The sequence below is a fragment of the Trichosurus vulpecula genome, chromosome 8, assembly GCF_011100635.1.
Source record: "Trichosurus vulpecula isolate mTriVul1 chromosome 8, mTriVul1.pri, whole genome shotgun sequence".
Taxonomy (NCBI): domain Eukaryota; kingdom Metazoa; phylum Chordata; class Mammalia; order Diprotodontia; family Phalangeridae; genus Trichosurus; species Trichosurus vulpecula.
In genome coordinates, this window is record NC_050580.1 from 13,182,664 (window position 1) to 13,198,802 (window position 16,139).

Sequence of the window (16,139 nt, forward strand, 5' to 3'; positions counted from 1 at the left end):
TTTCACTGTTGGCCACATCCCTCCCCCAGAATACTCTCTGGACTTCCCTGGGCCATCCTCCAATGTTATCATTCTTTTTGAAGTGTCCTTTGGTGGATCCTTAGCCATCTTCTGCCCACAAAGATCTGTCCCAAACCCATGAATCTTCTTTGTCTATGCTTTCCCTCAGTGATTTCATCATTTCCCATGGGTTAAATGATCTCTCTACATAGAACATTCCCAAATCTATATAATATTCAACTTTAACCTCTCTCCTGAACTCCAGGCCTGCATAATCATTGCCACTTTACCTGGATATCTACTGGCATTTCAAGCTCAACAGGTCTAAAATGAAATTCATCTCATCTTTCCCCCCAAATTCACTCCTTCCCAGACTCTGATATTTCTGTTAAGTACATATATCACCATCCCTCAAGTTACCATGGTTCGTGAACTCAGAAACATCCTTGACTCTTCACTCTTCCTCAACCCCTGTAACCAATCAGTTGCCAAGCTGATCAATGCTACCTCCACATCTCTGACATCCAAGTCTCACTCTCTACTCACGCAGCTACTGCTCCAGTTCAGATCCTCATGACTTCTCTCTGAGACTATCACAACAGCCTCCTGATGAGTCCCAACACTTCTAGCTTCTCTCTTCAATTCATATTCCACACAGATGTCAAATTGATCTTTCTAAAGAAGGCTTAGGTCTGACTATTCCATTCTCATAATCAAAGCTTCCCTACTCCCTCTAAAATAAACAGAAACTCAACTCAACGCAGCATTTACAGCCCTCCCACAATCAGGTTTTCTACTTACTTTCCAGACATGGGTTTCCCTTCACACTCTACACTGCAGCCAAACTAGACTCCGACCTGGACTCCAAACCTAACATTTCATCTCTTATGTCCGACCCTATGGAGGCCATCTCCCCTGCTGGAAGCAAACTCTCTCCTCACTTCCATTTCTTAGGCTCCTTCTAGGTACAGACAGATTGCTTCCTCCTATAGTACGACTTTCATGATTTCCACCAAAATGAACATTCTCTCCTTCCTCATGTTATCCTGTATTTCTTGTCTATGAAGGTGTTGTATCTTCCCAGTTATATATAAGCTCTGTGAGGACAGGGACGATTTTGTTTTGTCTTTGTAGCTATCTCTTTTGCACATCGGTAGTGGATCCTTAGTATACGTTCAACATGTTAAACTTAACATTAACCATTAAAATACCCAGTGACTGGATCATATTTGGAATGGTGTACTGAAAACCCAGTCAGCTCAATTAGTGCAATACAAAACATCTCTCAGGCTAGTCTTTCATAAAAATAAACACTGGGTAAACTGTTACTGATGAGAAATCAGGTGCAATTCAGAGAAGAGACAGCTTAGTTTTTGAAAATTGAGTAAATTTACCAGAGAAATCCAAAAGGGGATATATAGAACACTGATTCCTTTCTTGTAGCAGAGAAGCTATAGCTAGCTCAGCAAAGTGCTGTGGTGGGGGGCTCTCCTCAAGGTGATGAAGACCTCAGCAATGCTTACGAGCACTTGCTGTGCTGAGATTACCTGCCCCACAAAAAGGACTGAGCACACCTAGACCAATTCAGTGATTACAAGGTATTTTCCAAATCTCCATTCTATTTCACCTTTACTTTAGTCATGCATACTATGTTAGAGTCCACAGAAAGCCATACAGTGTGCAAGGCATGCCTTTAGAAGATAATGATTTCAAAAGCCACACAGCAGTGCTTCATAATCTCACCTCGTCCCAACTTTACAGAAACCCCAGGTCACTCCCTTTTATACAATCATCACTACCATTTTCACTATTTGCTGATATGGCATATACAGAGTATGCAATTTAGATAAACAAAATTTTAAAATACAATACAATGTAGTCACCTGTCTATTTTAACAAAAGGTTTCCAATTATTAAGTTCAAATAAAAGAGGTCAATGCTGAACCCTCACACTCACTAAAATGGGATGCTACCTACAGCATTTAAGGCAGGAAAAAAATGGGAACTGAACAAAACAGCTGAACTGTTTAGGGAAATCAGACTGGACGTTTTCCCTGAAATCAAAATAGTCCTGACAACCACCTTGAAGGACTTGAGAATTCTGATTAAGCTATGTCCAATCAGGACTCCAAGAATGATGATGGAGCATAGTGCCCATCTTCTGACTGAGAAGTGAGATGCATTTAATTTAATAAGGTAGATGTTTTCAGTCTTAGTCAAGGTAGTGATCCATTTTGCGTGACTATACATGTGTTACAAAGCTTCTGTGTTCCTTTTTTGAACGTAAGAGAAGGAAGAAGGGGAGGGAAGGGAGAAAGAAGAGAAGGGAGGGAGGGGAGAGGAGGGGAAGAGGGAAAGAAAGAGAAGGGATCATTCAAGTACCTCATATAAAATGGACCAGAGAATAGAAGGCCTGGAAGAAGCAAAATCAAGTAGAACAACATTGAATTTATTATATATTTAACATAATGCAAGCTGTATAGAAGAGAGCTCTGGAATTTCGGGTCATCCTTTTCTTCTGTTATACTCTGCTATGAAAATGCTCCTTCTGCCCATATGTACAAAAATATTTATAGCAGCTCTTTTTGTGGTGGCAAGAATTGGAAATCAAGGGGATGCCCATCAATTGGGGAATGGCTGAACAAGTTGTGGTGTATGAATGTGATGGAATACAATATATTGTGCTGTAAGAAATGAGGAGCAGATGGACTTCATGAGAACCTGGAAAGTCTTATATGATCTGATGATGAGTGAAGGGAGCAGAACCAAGAGAGCACTGTACACAACCACAGACACGTTGCTTCTGTGATGATTCTGATAGACTTGGCTCTTCTCAACAATGCAAGTTTCTAAGACAGCTCCTGATGGAAAAGGCTATTCACATCCAGAGAAAGAATTATGGAGTCTGAATGCAGATGGAAGCAAACTACTTGCTCTCTCTTTTTTTTTCTTTTCTTTTCTTCTTGGTTTTGTTACACCTTTCTCATGGTTTATTTTATTGGTTATAATTCTTTACAACTTGATTATTGGGAAAATAATTTTAATGTGAAGGTATATGTGGAACCAATATCTGATTACACGCCATCTTGGGGGAGGGAAAGGGAGAGGAGAAGAAAATTTGGAACTCAAAAACTTGTGGAACCAAGTGTTGTAAACTAAAATAATAATAATAATAATAATAATAGAAATTGTTCCTTCTGTTGGGAGGGGAGGGGAGAGGAGAGGAGAGAAGAAGAGAATTCTTTTCTGGCCAACACAGAAAATTGACTCAGCACAATGGACAGCTCCCCATTCAGAGCCAAAACAAAGAATTTAAGCATAGAAAAGAGGAAGGGGGGCAGGAGGATCATGGCATCACAGACTTAAGAGTGGGAAAGCAGCCCTCCTTTGCTCAGGCCATTTCCTTACAGTACAGTTAATTAAACTGAGGCACTCTGGAGCTACTGCTGGGCCTCAAGTCCATAAGTACTGAGTTCAAATCTTGCCTCAGACACCAACCGTATGATCCTGAGCAAGTCACTTAACCCCTTTCAGCCTCACTTTCCTTATCTGTAAAATGGGGAAAACGACAGACCCTACTTCCCAGGGGACAGGGGAGTGCTGGGTGGTCCAGTGGGTAGAGCGCTGGGCCTGAAGCCAGGAAGACTCAATCTTCTTACATTCCAATCTGGCCTCAGACACAACCTGTGTGACCCTGGGCAAGTCACTGAACCCTGTTTGCCTCAGTTTCCTCATCTGTAAAATGAGCTGGAGAAGGAAATGGCAAACCTCTCCAGGATCTTTCCTAAGAAAACCCCAAATTGGGTCACAAAGAGTCAGACACAACTGAAACAATAACAACACTTCCCAGGGCTGAGATACGATACGCGGGATGATATCCATAAGGCATTTAGCACAATTCCTGGAACATAGTAGGCACCTAATAAATGCCTATTTCCCCTTCTTTCTCTAAAATTCAAATAAATAGGAAGAATCAGTATCGATTAAACTATTTACGAAGGATAAGACGCATCCCCTGATTTTTGGAAGCCTGTTCCATACTCAGTAACCAGGATCCTTTTCTAAAATCTGTAGGAAAGCACATGCGCAATCTACACCAATTGTTTGCCTTCTCAAGGATGGGGGAGGGATGGCCAGAATTTGGAACTCAACATTTTTTTTTAAAAGAATGTTAAAAATTGTTCTTATGTGTAATTGGAAAACTTTTCAAATCAAATTTATAGTCAATCTTTGTATTTCTATTTATGCCACCATCTAAAACTGCTTTTCCTCTTAAACCAATTAAAAGAAACTTAAGCAATTCTAATCCTTAACTAATGGAATTATTTTTTATGTTCCCAGAATAGAAAGGAAAAGCTAAGATGGGCACACAGACACAGACACACACTCACTCGCTGTGTTCCCAGTGCAGTGTAACCCATTAAAGCTTAAATTTGCACTAAGCTTCTAGAACACTCTTCATATTGACTATCTACGCCGTATCACCTGTTTGTACAGTGTCCCTTTCTAGAATAGTTCCACTTTATGCCTGTATTAAACAAACAGGAAAATACCAGTCGATAATTATCTAATCACTCCATCTGTACCCTTTAAAACAAAACTGCTACTGATAGTAACAATATAGTAACAGCTAACATTTACAGAGCACCTACTATGTGCCATGTGCCATGCTAAGCACTTTACAAGGGTTCTCTCATTCGGTCCTCAAAATAACCCTGGTACATGTTATTAACATCCCCATTTTACAGATAAGGAAACTGAGGCAAACAGGCTAATGAGAGTCACAAAGCTATTAAGTGTCTGGGGCTGGATCTGAACTCAGGTCTTCCCAACTCCAGACCTGGGGCTGTATCCACTCCACCACCAACCTGATAATTATGATTTTCTTCAAGCGCTAGTGAAGATCTGATAAGATAGTAAAAATGTCTATCTTATGAAAAGTATTTATTGTCCTTGTATTTCATTTTCCTTTTTTTCTGCAAAACTCTTAGATTGAGATTTAGAGCCCACGTTCCAACCCGGTCATCTCCTTTTCTCACTGGGACCTTGGAGAAATCTAAGCTGCAAAATCAAGGCACTGCATGAGGTCCTTAGGATCAGAATTCTACATTCCTAGAAGAAAATTTTGACGACTTGGCACAGTATGATTTGTTTATCTTTCAGCATTTAATGATTTTGTAACAAAATAGGATGTGTTCGGCAATTCAATTTGTCTGGTTTCCTTCAAGAAAAATCCATTAAATTCAACTCAACTCTTCTTGGGATAGTTTACTATGTAAACTTGAGAAATTCTTTAAAGTTGTCATTTTATCAAAAATGACAAGAAAGCCACACAAAGAAAACTGATCTGAAGAGCAAATGGCATTTGATCCAGCCTCCCCTTCCCTCAGCCCAGAGGGGCAGAGGAGGCACTGACTTCAGGGTGGTCTCCAGTTTCACAGAATGACTGAAAGATTTCCCCACCCCCATTAAAATTCACTGTCCTTTTGAAGCTCCATATGCTAGCTGCCCCTTTTGCTGGAGCCAGAGATGGTGCTAGAGGAGAATCCATACCAGCCAAGTTTGGAATCATCTTGTTCCCACACACAGTTCTCACTCTGCCCAGTTCCCTTTTCTTCTCTCATGTATTCCCTGGATAGGAAGAGGTAATGAAGCATTGTTTTAAATGGCTCCTGTTGGGTTGTAAGCTGCAAGGGAGAATGAGCAAACAGAGTGTTTCAACACTGGCCCTTTATCATATACTCTACTTATGTCAGAATTTGCTTTTAATTACAAAACAAATCTGCCAGATAGAACAGCACACAAATATCTGAATCAACTGTAACAAAGTCTGAAGGTAACAAACCCTTCGGGGATATTATGTTTCTAAATAGTTTCTTTCTCATATTGTGGTTAATCAACAAATCATTTCCATTCCTATAATTCTAAGAAGGAATCTGTTACATCTAATTTGAAATGTTATCCATGCTAAAAAATATATATAATGTACCTTGTTGAGGCAATGATTAATCTCTAGTAAAAATTGAAGGGCCAACAGGTTATAAATTTTATATTTATATATTCGGGGGGAAACATGCCAACTTCCAATAAAAAAAAAAACCTATGCCATTATCCCTTCATAAGCAAGTGGGTAAAAAAGCAAAGATAGATTGAAAATCATTTTTTAAAAATGTTCATGACAACAGCCTTAATTGTTGATTATAACGTATATATCGTTATATTATTTTAAAAGGTAAGGGGATGGGAGAAAAAATACTAAAGCCATCTTCAACTTAAATTGAAAACTTAAGTTGCTAATAATTAACAGTTCAATTCTGAAAATATCTCTTCTAACAAGAAAAATTAATTTTAAATAAAGGCGTTATTTATCTTGCAACCTGACTTTAACAAAATTATGGGTGTGACAGACCACAGGATAATCTAACAGAGCCGGAAGGACCCTACATTTAGTCCAACGCTCTCATGAGGCAGAAGACATCCGAGGCCCCAGGAGCCACATATTCTAGGCAGAGGTGGCATGTGAACTCAGCTCCTCCTGATTCCCACTCCAGTGTACTAACCATACCATTTGGCCTGCCTCATGGTTTCACTGATAGGCACCCACTACTAGAGTCTCAAATTCCAAATTTTCATACCATTCACATGCATGGACAATGCCTAATAGATGAGAGACCCAAAATAATTCAACTTAAAACTGCCTTTGGCTCTCTGATCCTTGAATAAAGACAAATTTTCTTTTTAACAAACAATTATGACAATTATCCTTCAGGCAAAAACTTTCCATTACTTGGTGGATCATCTGTTTTCTTTGTCCTGAGTCTTCAAATTATAAAACGCTTAGTTCAGCTTATTCTCCTCCTCAAAAATCTTCGACAACTCCACTGAAAGTTGCAGATTCTCAGGGCATTCCACCAAGGAGCTTCCCAATCTGACTCAAGTCTGCCCTTCACTTTCTCCTTCCTCCAAATCCAAACTCCCGCTCCGGCCAGGTCATCAGATTCATTTGGCACAACTCCAGCAAGCCTCCAAGACTCGGGCTTGTCTAAACTGTCCTCTGCTCCGCTCTTAGCCACACTCACCATCCAGCAGGGCGGATCAAATGCCATGTCTTTCACAATAATGCCTTTCCCAAATGCTGCTCTCCTCCTTGTCAGAGCTATTTGCCTTTACTACCTAACTGGGCACTCGTGACTGTATTATTTATTACTTTCAATATCAGATGTGTTCATATCTTGTCCCTCCTCTTTCCCAACCAACACAGCCAATTAGATTATGAGCTCCAGACCTGGGCTCATTCTGCTCTACTATAAAATGTTCATGTGGCTTTCAAAAAGTCACTCCAACTTTGTGGGCCTCAGTTTCTTCATCTGTTCAGCACAGTGCCAAGTACACAGGAGGAGGCACTTAATGAATGCTTGTTGTCAACTTGCCTTAGAAACGCAGGACCATTTGCTGACTGAGGTTCCTCCCGGCCCAGGCTATAAATTCCATCATCACTTATTTACCTCCATGATTCTCAGACCATGAATAATACTTCTTCTGTATACTGCACTGCGCCCTAGTACTTCTCCGTTGCCCAATACACTGGAAGTAAATTCGGACACTTTCTCTCACTCCCTTTTGATACTTGTTCTTTCAGATATCTTATCTGGCACCAATGAGCAACAAGGAGACCACTGAGGAAGCAAACAATTAGTTTAACAAAAAAATAATCCTGCACAAAAAAGAAGGCTACAATCAGCTCCTTCAAGAACCTGAGCGAACATCTGGAGAAACATTCGTGGCCAGTGCTGCCGCCTCAACCTCTTCCTCTTCTCCTCTCACCAGGATTTCATGCCCACAGTTGGCAGACTTCCTTAGCAGACCCAGACAATGGAGACGCGGAAAAGGCAAGCGAGCAGGGCTTTCTAAAGGAACATGGGAAGGCTTGCCTCCACATTGTGGGAGAAGGATTACAAGAACTGAGGAAAAGAGGCCATCCCCAAGAAACACGGACAACCTGCAAGGTGAATCCATGCACGAATCCTACACTGTAAGGCAAATCCAGCAAAGGAAAACAAGAATTTATAAACCAAAGATATGAGGGGCTGATTAACTCCATGAAAGCCTCTTCCCTTTACTGAAGGACAGCCTATTATATCACTAACAGTTCATCACTGTACAATGTAATTATAAGAGCCCCAACTCCACCCTTCACATTTGGGAGTTTGGTTACCAGGGGCCATCTAATTTCCCACTCTTGTCTCAGTATCCTTGTCTATAAGCCCACCTATAGAGCCCACACCACAACACTGGGAGGACCATGATTTGTAGGCTTTATATAGATATTTGTCAGCTATTATTCTTGGATTCCTTGAAATAAGGCTCTCCCTTAATGAATTTCAAATGATCCTATTAATAGACCACTCTTTAAGAGCCCAAATGTTAGGATCACAGAGTTTTTCTACTAAAAAGGACCCTGGCCCTGTCATCCTACAGTGTCACTTTCACAGATCCTGAGAGCAACTGATCCATCTCCTGTGCAAACTGCATGTGAAAGCTCAGCCAAGAATCACCTGCGGTTCTCTGGACCATGTCCCTGATAGGCTTTGTTTTGGCCAGTCCTGGGATCTCCTCAGCTGAGTCACTGTCCAGGGCTCCCATGGAGATCAGCCCCTGTTGTGCCAATCAGAGAGCTCAGAAGCCTGCCTGGTGACCTGGCTCTTATGTGTGTATCTAAGCATCAGAAGGAACTCAAACACAGACCTTCCTGGGCTGGGATGCTCTTCTTCACTGGGCTCAGCTGCAGTTCCTAAATACGTTATTCAGTCAATACCAAATGGTGGGAAATCCAACCCAAACTTTTCTGCATCACTAAGACAGCAAACATCAAGAGATAAATGGCACCCAGGGGGGAGAATAAAGGAAATGGGGTGGGAGAGACACGATGACAAATTCGGAGACCCTTCTCCCCTCCTCTTACTCTAAAAACCTCATCATTACCTAGCTGGGGGTTAGCAATAAATGATCTACTGAGAAGGCAAGCATAAGCTTCTTGATGAGGAACTTCCAAAATGAAGATAATAAATATTGTTTAAAACCTTTCTTCTCTTATAATTCCTGTTCAAGGGCCATGACCCCTTCAAGGTGGAAACTGCATAACACAGCAACATTTTTATTTTTTTGATTTTTTTTCCATAGTAACATTTTTAAAAAGGATAAGGAATCAACCCAGAGAGACAATGATACACAAAGCTCATGGAGATGGAGCAGAAAATACCAGTTAATGTACAGAGGATCTACTGAACTTTCATTCTTACTAGGTGGTCTCACCCAAGAACACAACGTTTGAATGTAGCTGCTTCACATGTGAGAGACCATGGGCCTTAGAAGTGGAAAGACCATTAAGAGATCACCTAGCTCAACTCCCTCCTTCCACAAATGGGTTAATGTAGCTTGTCTAAGTTGGTGAATGCCAGGACTAAAATTCAAACTTGGGTCCTTTCTATAGAGAAGGAAGTGTTTGGGGGATGGGAGTGGGGGTTGGAGGCATTCTTCTTGTGGAGGGAGGTAGAGAACAGAAATGGAGTCATGGGGTGGTGGGGGTGGGGGGAAGAAGAGAGATAAGTTGGGAAGGTTAATAAGAGAGAGGAAAAAAAGATTAAAGTAAGTCAATGAATTTCAAGGTTGGCTGAACAAAACACCAGGTTTTTGCAGGCCATGCTATCTAGGAAAGGAAGTGTAGCCTATGGAAAAGGTTCCTGGGCTTGTACCTAGTGGGGTTGTGGGGCTTGGGCACCTCTCCATGTTTTTCTCCCAGTTCTAAAATGCTTTCATGTTACAAAAAGGAGGGCAGACCCCTTCCTCACAGGCTCTCTACTTGAATCTAAAGGCCTGAGAAGCAGCTCCTAGACAGAGACAACAGTCTATCACATACACACACAGCCAATGCCTTAATACAGGTTCTTTTATGTCTACACACCATGATGATGTAACAAATGTCATTCTATAACTACATAAAAAACCCTCAATATTTAACTGAAACAATATCAAATGAAAAAAGGTACAGCTGCTCTTTTGTTCACAACTAAGTAATTCAAAGAAACCTAAAACACACCAACACAGCAGTTAATGACCAGAAAATAATTTATTCATGAATCTGTTTATGTGTCTATTCTGAACTCCTGAAATAAAAAAAGATTAGAATATTTACAAAATAGTCCAAAAGATAGATATCACATGCTCACTGCCATGATCCTAACAAAACATTAATCATTCATCTTGGGACATTACATCAACATTCAAGTTCTCAGGATTTCTACTGAGGATTCTTAAATTATAAAAAAGGACTCTGAGAAATACAGCCTGAACTGCCAAGTCCAAGAATTCAGTAGAGAAAGTCTGTCTCTGACTCCCCTGACTAACCTCCCTCCCTTAGGAAGCCGCCTTCAGGTCTCTTGCCCTCCTTGCACCCCCAATGCCCAATCCAACCCTACCCCCAGGAAAGCTGCACCTGCCGGCCTCCCTGAAGTGCTGGCACTGCTACCACCTTCTCTCTTTTCTGGATTTTCAGGACCTAGCTCTGGTGGTTCAATGACCTATCTGACAACTCGTCTCTTGGCTTTCCTTTGCTGGTCCATCACTTCCATCGAAGCCCTAACTGTGAGGGCTTGGCTCAGTCCTGGGCTCACTTAATCTCATCAACTGTCAAGGGTCTAATTACCATCTCAAGAGAGCTCCTAAATCTGTTTTTCCAGCCTCAAACTCCAGGGCCCCATCAACTGGACTTCCCAGACACAGCAACTAGAAATGTCAACAGAGTTCATGAGCTTTCCTCTCATCCAGAAAGAATGTCACCATAGCGGTTCGGGCACTATGATCCTTCTATGAACAAGGCTTACAACTTAAGAAGGGTCTGATTTCCACCTCTACGTCTCTCTACTTACACTGCCCCCGCCCCAGTTCAGGTACCGTCAGCAGCCTTCTCATTCATCTCACTACCCTCCAAATTCAGCGGGCATCCAGTGGCCAAAGTGATCTTCCTAAAGTCATTTCCCATTCGATAAAACCCAATATTCCCAACTATCTCTAAAATCAAATATAAACTCATTTTGTATTTAAAGTTCTTCACAACTCAGCCCCATCCTGCTTTCCAGCCTCAATGTATGTATACGAAGTATCATACCTTGGTGTGACTGATTTGTGTTAAGACAATTATGTCTCCTAAGACTATTTGCATTTCCAGCCCCCCAGTGGCTTGAATTCCCTTTGTAAAGGAATGTTAAGCATCAATTATCTATCTAGACAAAGGGGGATATTGATTGGAGGGCTCTGAAAACACACGCCACAAAGGTGTACATATCCACTTAAACGGGGCTGTTTTCAAATTTATATGGAGAAAGATGAAAGCACATTAAGTCCCAAAACAAACGTTCTCAACTACCACAAGTGTAAAACACGCACACATAAAGTGGAATACATACATAAAGTAAAATATTTTTTAAGTTGCAAAACTACTTTCAAAGTTAAGAACAACATGGATGCAAGACAGACACTCAGCATAAAAGACAAGTATCGGAAAGGTTCTTACCTGACTACATCATCGATGTTGTTCCTGTAAACGCCTTCAAGTCTTTCTGCAGGAAACCCCATAGCAATGATGTTTGGATAAATATCTGAGCAGTTCAGAGTTAGGGAAACATTAAAGATACATGTGTGCTTAGCCGTAAGACACTAACTGCACAACTAAACAACATGTCAGTAACACTTATCAGAATAGGACATTTTTCAAAATATAATAAAGCAACATTAGTATCCTAAAAGTACCTCAGCACATGAAAACATATTCTAAAAAGTATATTCAATCAATAGCTGCATATATAAACTATATATACACATAATTTAAATATCCTGAAACCAAAACTATAAATGAACTGAATCATAGACAAATGATTAAAATGATTAAGAAACCTCTTTCTTGTGCAACCCCCACCCCCACCCCACACAATCTCACATACCACAAAGCCATCCCTGGCCTAATAAGTAGTCATGATTGTTTTTACACTCGTTCCCATTCCTGCTGACCTCAGAGTCCTTGAGTACCATCAATAGCCAAGAGAATAGGGGGTCAGTACTTGTGCCCCCTCCCCCATCCCAAGGTGGGAAAGCACAAATCAGAAAACATAAAGCCCTTCACAAATTTTAAGGCAGCACAGTAGTGTCTGCAATTATTACTGTTACGTATCTCACATTCCAGTAAAATAAACTATAAAAGCACAGGATGAGAAACGGTCGGGTAAACAACGGAATCTTTACTGTTGAAATATAACCTCCATGAGTCACGGTGGCCCACAACAGCCCAAAAAGCTGCCGGGCTCTCAGCTCCACCAAGAAAAGGCAGGTATCCAGAACACCAGGAAGGGTCTCCCAGACCACATGGCCTGTGCTGGGCAGGCCACGTGTGAAATGGCTCGAGCTTTGGGCATGACATTTGGGGAAGGATGTTTTGGCTGGAACCCATTCAGGTGCAAGCTAAGCAGCGCAGAGAACTGGAGCCCTTGCTGTACATGGACTGTTTAAGGGACCTTGAGAATACTTAACCAGGAAAAGAAGTAACCGTAAGAGACTACCCACACTGTCTTCAAGCACAGAAGGGAGACTGAGCCCAGAACTAGCAGAAGGTAAAACCACCAATAGGGAGAGGAGGAAAACCTTCCTAACAATGACCGCGACAAATAAAGGAAAATTTATTAGGCACTGACAATGTGCCAACCATCCTGCTGAGCACCAGGGATAGAAATACAAAATCCAGGTGGTCCAAGGAGCTCAAAGAGTTTACATTCTATGAATAATGCTAAGGATTTCCTGCAAAGTGCAATGACCTAAGAGGCAGCCTGGTCCAGTGGAGTACAGCCTCTGGAGTACACAGGCCTTAGTGAGGAAAGAGGCATTTAGTAAGCATTTGGCATTTGCCAGGATCTCTGCTAAGCACTGAGATAAAGAAAGGCAAAGAACACAAGACACCTGCCTGCCTGCCTCCAAGGAGCTTACATTCTGATGAGGGAGACAACATGTAGAAAGTAACTATCTAAACACACACAGGCTATATGTGGGTGTACAAACACAGACATAGGAGTGACCTAAATGACAGGTGATGGAGAATAAGAGTCAATCAAGAGCTTTCCAGGCCTGGGAAAACCAAAGAAAAGAGTGAGAGAAAGATGGAGCATCTTGTTCATAGACCAGTCTAGCTGGATCAAAGATCTGTGATGGTGGGGAACTGCCAATGTCCCAAAAGGCTTCGAGCAGTTTTAAGCTAGTAAAGACACAAGAAAACTAGAAAGTGGGAAGAGTGAGGCCTTGACCGACTGGTGGGGAAAGACTTTAAGTGCCCAAGAGAAGAGCTTATCTCTGATCCTGGGGGAGGGCGGTCTGAGCTTTAGGAAAATCCCCGAGTTCACTGAGCAGATGATGGGCAGGAGTGGGGAGGAGGGAGGCCATCAGCAAGAGTACAGGTGGGAGGTAAGGAGGGCCCAGAGCAGGGGTGGCCATGCCAGGAGACAAGAAGCACTTCACATGGGTTCATTTCCAAAATCTCCTGAAGGATTCTGCCCAGATGGCCTCTCAGGTTCCTGCTTGCTCTGAAGTTTTGTAATCTTATCCTATGTCAAAGTTCTCTCTTGAAGCCAGTCCCACAGGCCTTTATTTCACACTTTGATAATTCATTACTCTTCAGGAAGTTTAGCCTTCTATTTTGACTCTCCTCACAAGAAGAAAGAAATTTGTATTCTCAAATAGAAAAGCTTATCAAAATGCAAATATACTTCAAAAGAAGTTTACCCAAAAAGGACTTATTAAGGAAATAATATATAAAAAGAGAATTTTTTTCCTTAAAAATTTACTGGCATTTAAAAAATATGAATTATCAGCAACTATTCTACTATGGTCTTTTTTTCACATCATGGGCACCATCATGAGCAGCCAATCCCTTTCAATATTCCTATCCAAATTACACCAAACACAACCAAATATTTTTGGCAAAATTCTTTGTAACTAAAACTGATGTAAGAATCAATACAACCAATTCCTTAGACAATATATAAATTACTGAAGAACCAAGAGCTGTGTTTCTAATACAGTGAAACCTCACAAAGTTGCATTTGTCAAATAAATGATACAGACTATTTAACAATCCAACCTATCAAATTTATGTGATAAATTCAAATGAGTTTAAGAAGAGACTGTTAATGTAAATGGTGACTTTTTGACAAATCTAAAAGGTTTTGTCAAATTAGCATGCCAATTACATGTGAATTAGGACTAGGGAATCAAAGAAACTGAATGAAATTAAGTCAAGACATTTGCTTCAATATCTAACTTACAATGTTAAGGTGCTTCCTAAGTCAGAGGTACCACACCATCAAGGCCCTGTCTCATAAATATGTCACAACCCCAAATGTATCACCTGAAACAGACCCAGGGCAGAAGCTCCATCACTTCTCCCCTTCTTGGGTGGTCAAGGGTCCCGGGAAGTGAAGGGAAAGGGCAGGGTGTGAATAAAGCACAGAGCCATGTCCAATGACTGCTTCCATTCATCACTAGACCCATTTTACCAAAGAAATCGAACTCAAGAGTGTCTGAGTTCCCAGCGTGATTGCTAACAGCCAAGGTTAAGGCAGAATGTAGCTGAATTTTCTAGGACTCCAATGTTGCTGATAACAGACTGACCCACAGCATCACAGTTCAGCTAACATCATGAGCTTCGATGGGGAGCCCTGGCTAAGCTCCTGACTGTTTAGGTAATATTATTCCTGAAAGAAAATGTATCCCAAATCCCAAAGTTTGGGAGCACAGTTTTAAAATGAGGAACAAATTCTGTAGCCCAGCAAATTCTTTGCCTTCCATGACCTAGCACAATGTCCCTGTCCTGCCTTTTTTTGAGACCCCTTTACGAAATCCTGTTCTTGGACCCTGCTCTGCACTCTCCCATCACTCCTCACCTCCATGAAGCACTCCCTGATATCCTCAAGTGAAAGGAACCACTCTGGATCTTTCCTTTGTCCTGTCGAATTCGGCTTTGTATCATGATTTTGAAGATCACCCATGGCCCCTTTAGATTTTAACTACTGGAGGTCGACAAGGACTGTTACTTTTTTCATGGTATGTCATCAGCACCTAGCACAGGACCTCGTGGATAGTAGGTACTTAATAAATGTTTGAATTGCACTTATTGCCTACAATTATGATAAAAAAATATTAAGAACAGAATATATTATAAAGTAAGTTGGCTTTGTAAAAGAAGTAAAAGAAGCCAATCTCCAATTAACTAAAATTGTGCTTCACTTAAAGGGCAATGGAGGGGGAGAAGGGGGACATGAGTAGGTTCAACTACTTAGAAAATGCTTAAGGTTCTTCCTAAAGAGATAAGGCCTAGAGGAGATGGGCCGATGTGGAGCAAAAGCAAGAGCAAAGAATAACCAGGTACACAGGCTTCCAACTTCCTGGGCAGATCCCTGCAATCCCAAGAGATGCAGAAGCAGTCCCCCAGCATGTGAGGAGGGAAGACCCATGTGGAGAATTTGCAGGAAGACAAGAGTTCCTCAAGATGAAAAGACAAAAAACAGTTGTGTTCTACACCAGTGAAGAGGACTCAGATTAATAAGATCAGAGATGCAAGGAACCACCACATCATATACCAAAAAGATAGCAAAATGAATCCAATCGGTCAAAAAAAATTTTAAGTCCATATTAAGATTATGCTATAGACACTTGATTTTTAAATCATGTATATATGAATACAGGTATTCTTGACTTTACAGTCTCAAAAAGAAAGGGGTTTTGTTCAATAATTTGGTAGGAAAACAATGCCATGGACTCCAAGGACCCAGGTTTAGCCTGGGTCAGCTACTTGATATCTCTGCAAACTCAGGCAAATCCTTCAGGGTCTCAGTTTCCTCATCTATAAACTGGATGGCTTGGACTAGACAATCCCTAAGGGATTTTCTGGTTCTAAATCCTATGACAGCAATTTTATAAAAACCTATCTTTTTAATTCTATAAATGGAATCACAATGCACTAGAGAAATCTTAAATTAATAAAAACCTATCATGGGTGGATCCTTTTATAAGCCAAATAATCATCTTCTACTTTACTAGTTATG

At 41.1% G+C, this 16,139-nt stretch overlaps 1 protein-coding gene across 1 annotated transcript in view; it reads right to left on the bottom strand.

The window, feature by feature from the left end:
* The window catches only part of PTEN (phosphatase and tensin homolog), an 81,043-nt gene that overhangs the window by 41,666 nt on the left and 23,238 nt on the right, over window positions 1-16,139 (bottom strand). The window contains exon 2 of the mRNA XM_036735336.1: window positions 11,570-11,654. Within this exon, the coding sequence (XP_036591231.1) occupies window positions 11,570-11,654 (85 nt within the window). The remainder of the gene's footprint in view (window positions 1-11,569; window positions 11,655-16,139) is intronic.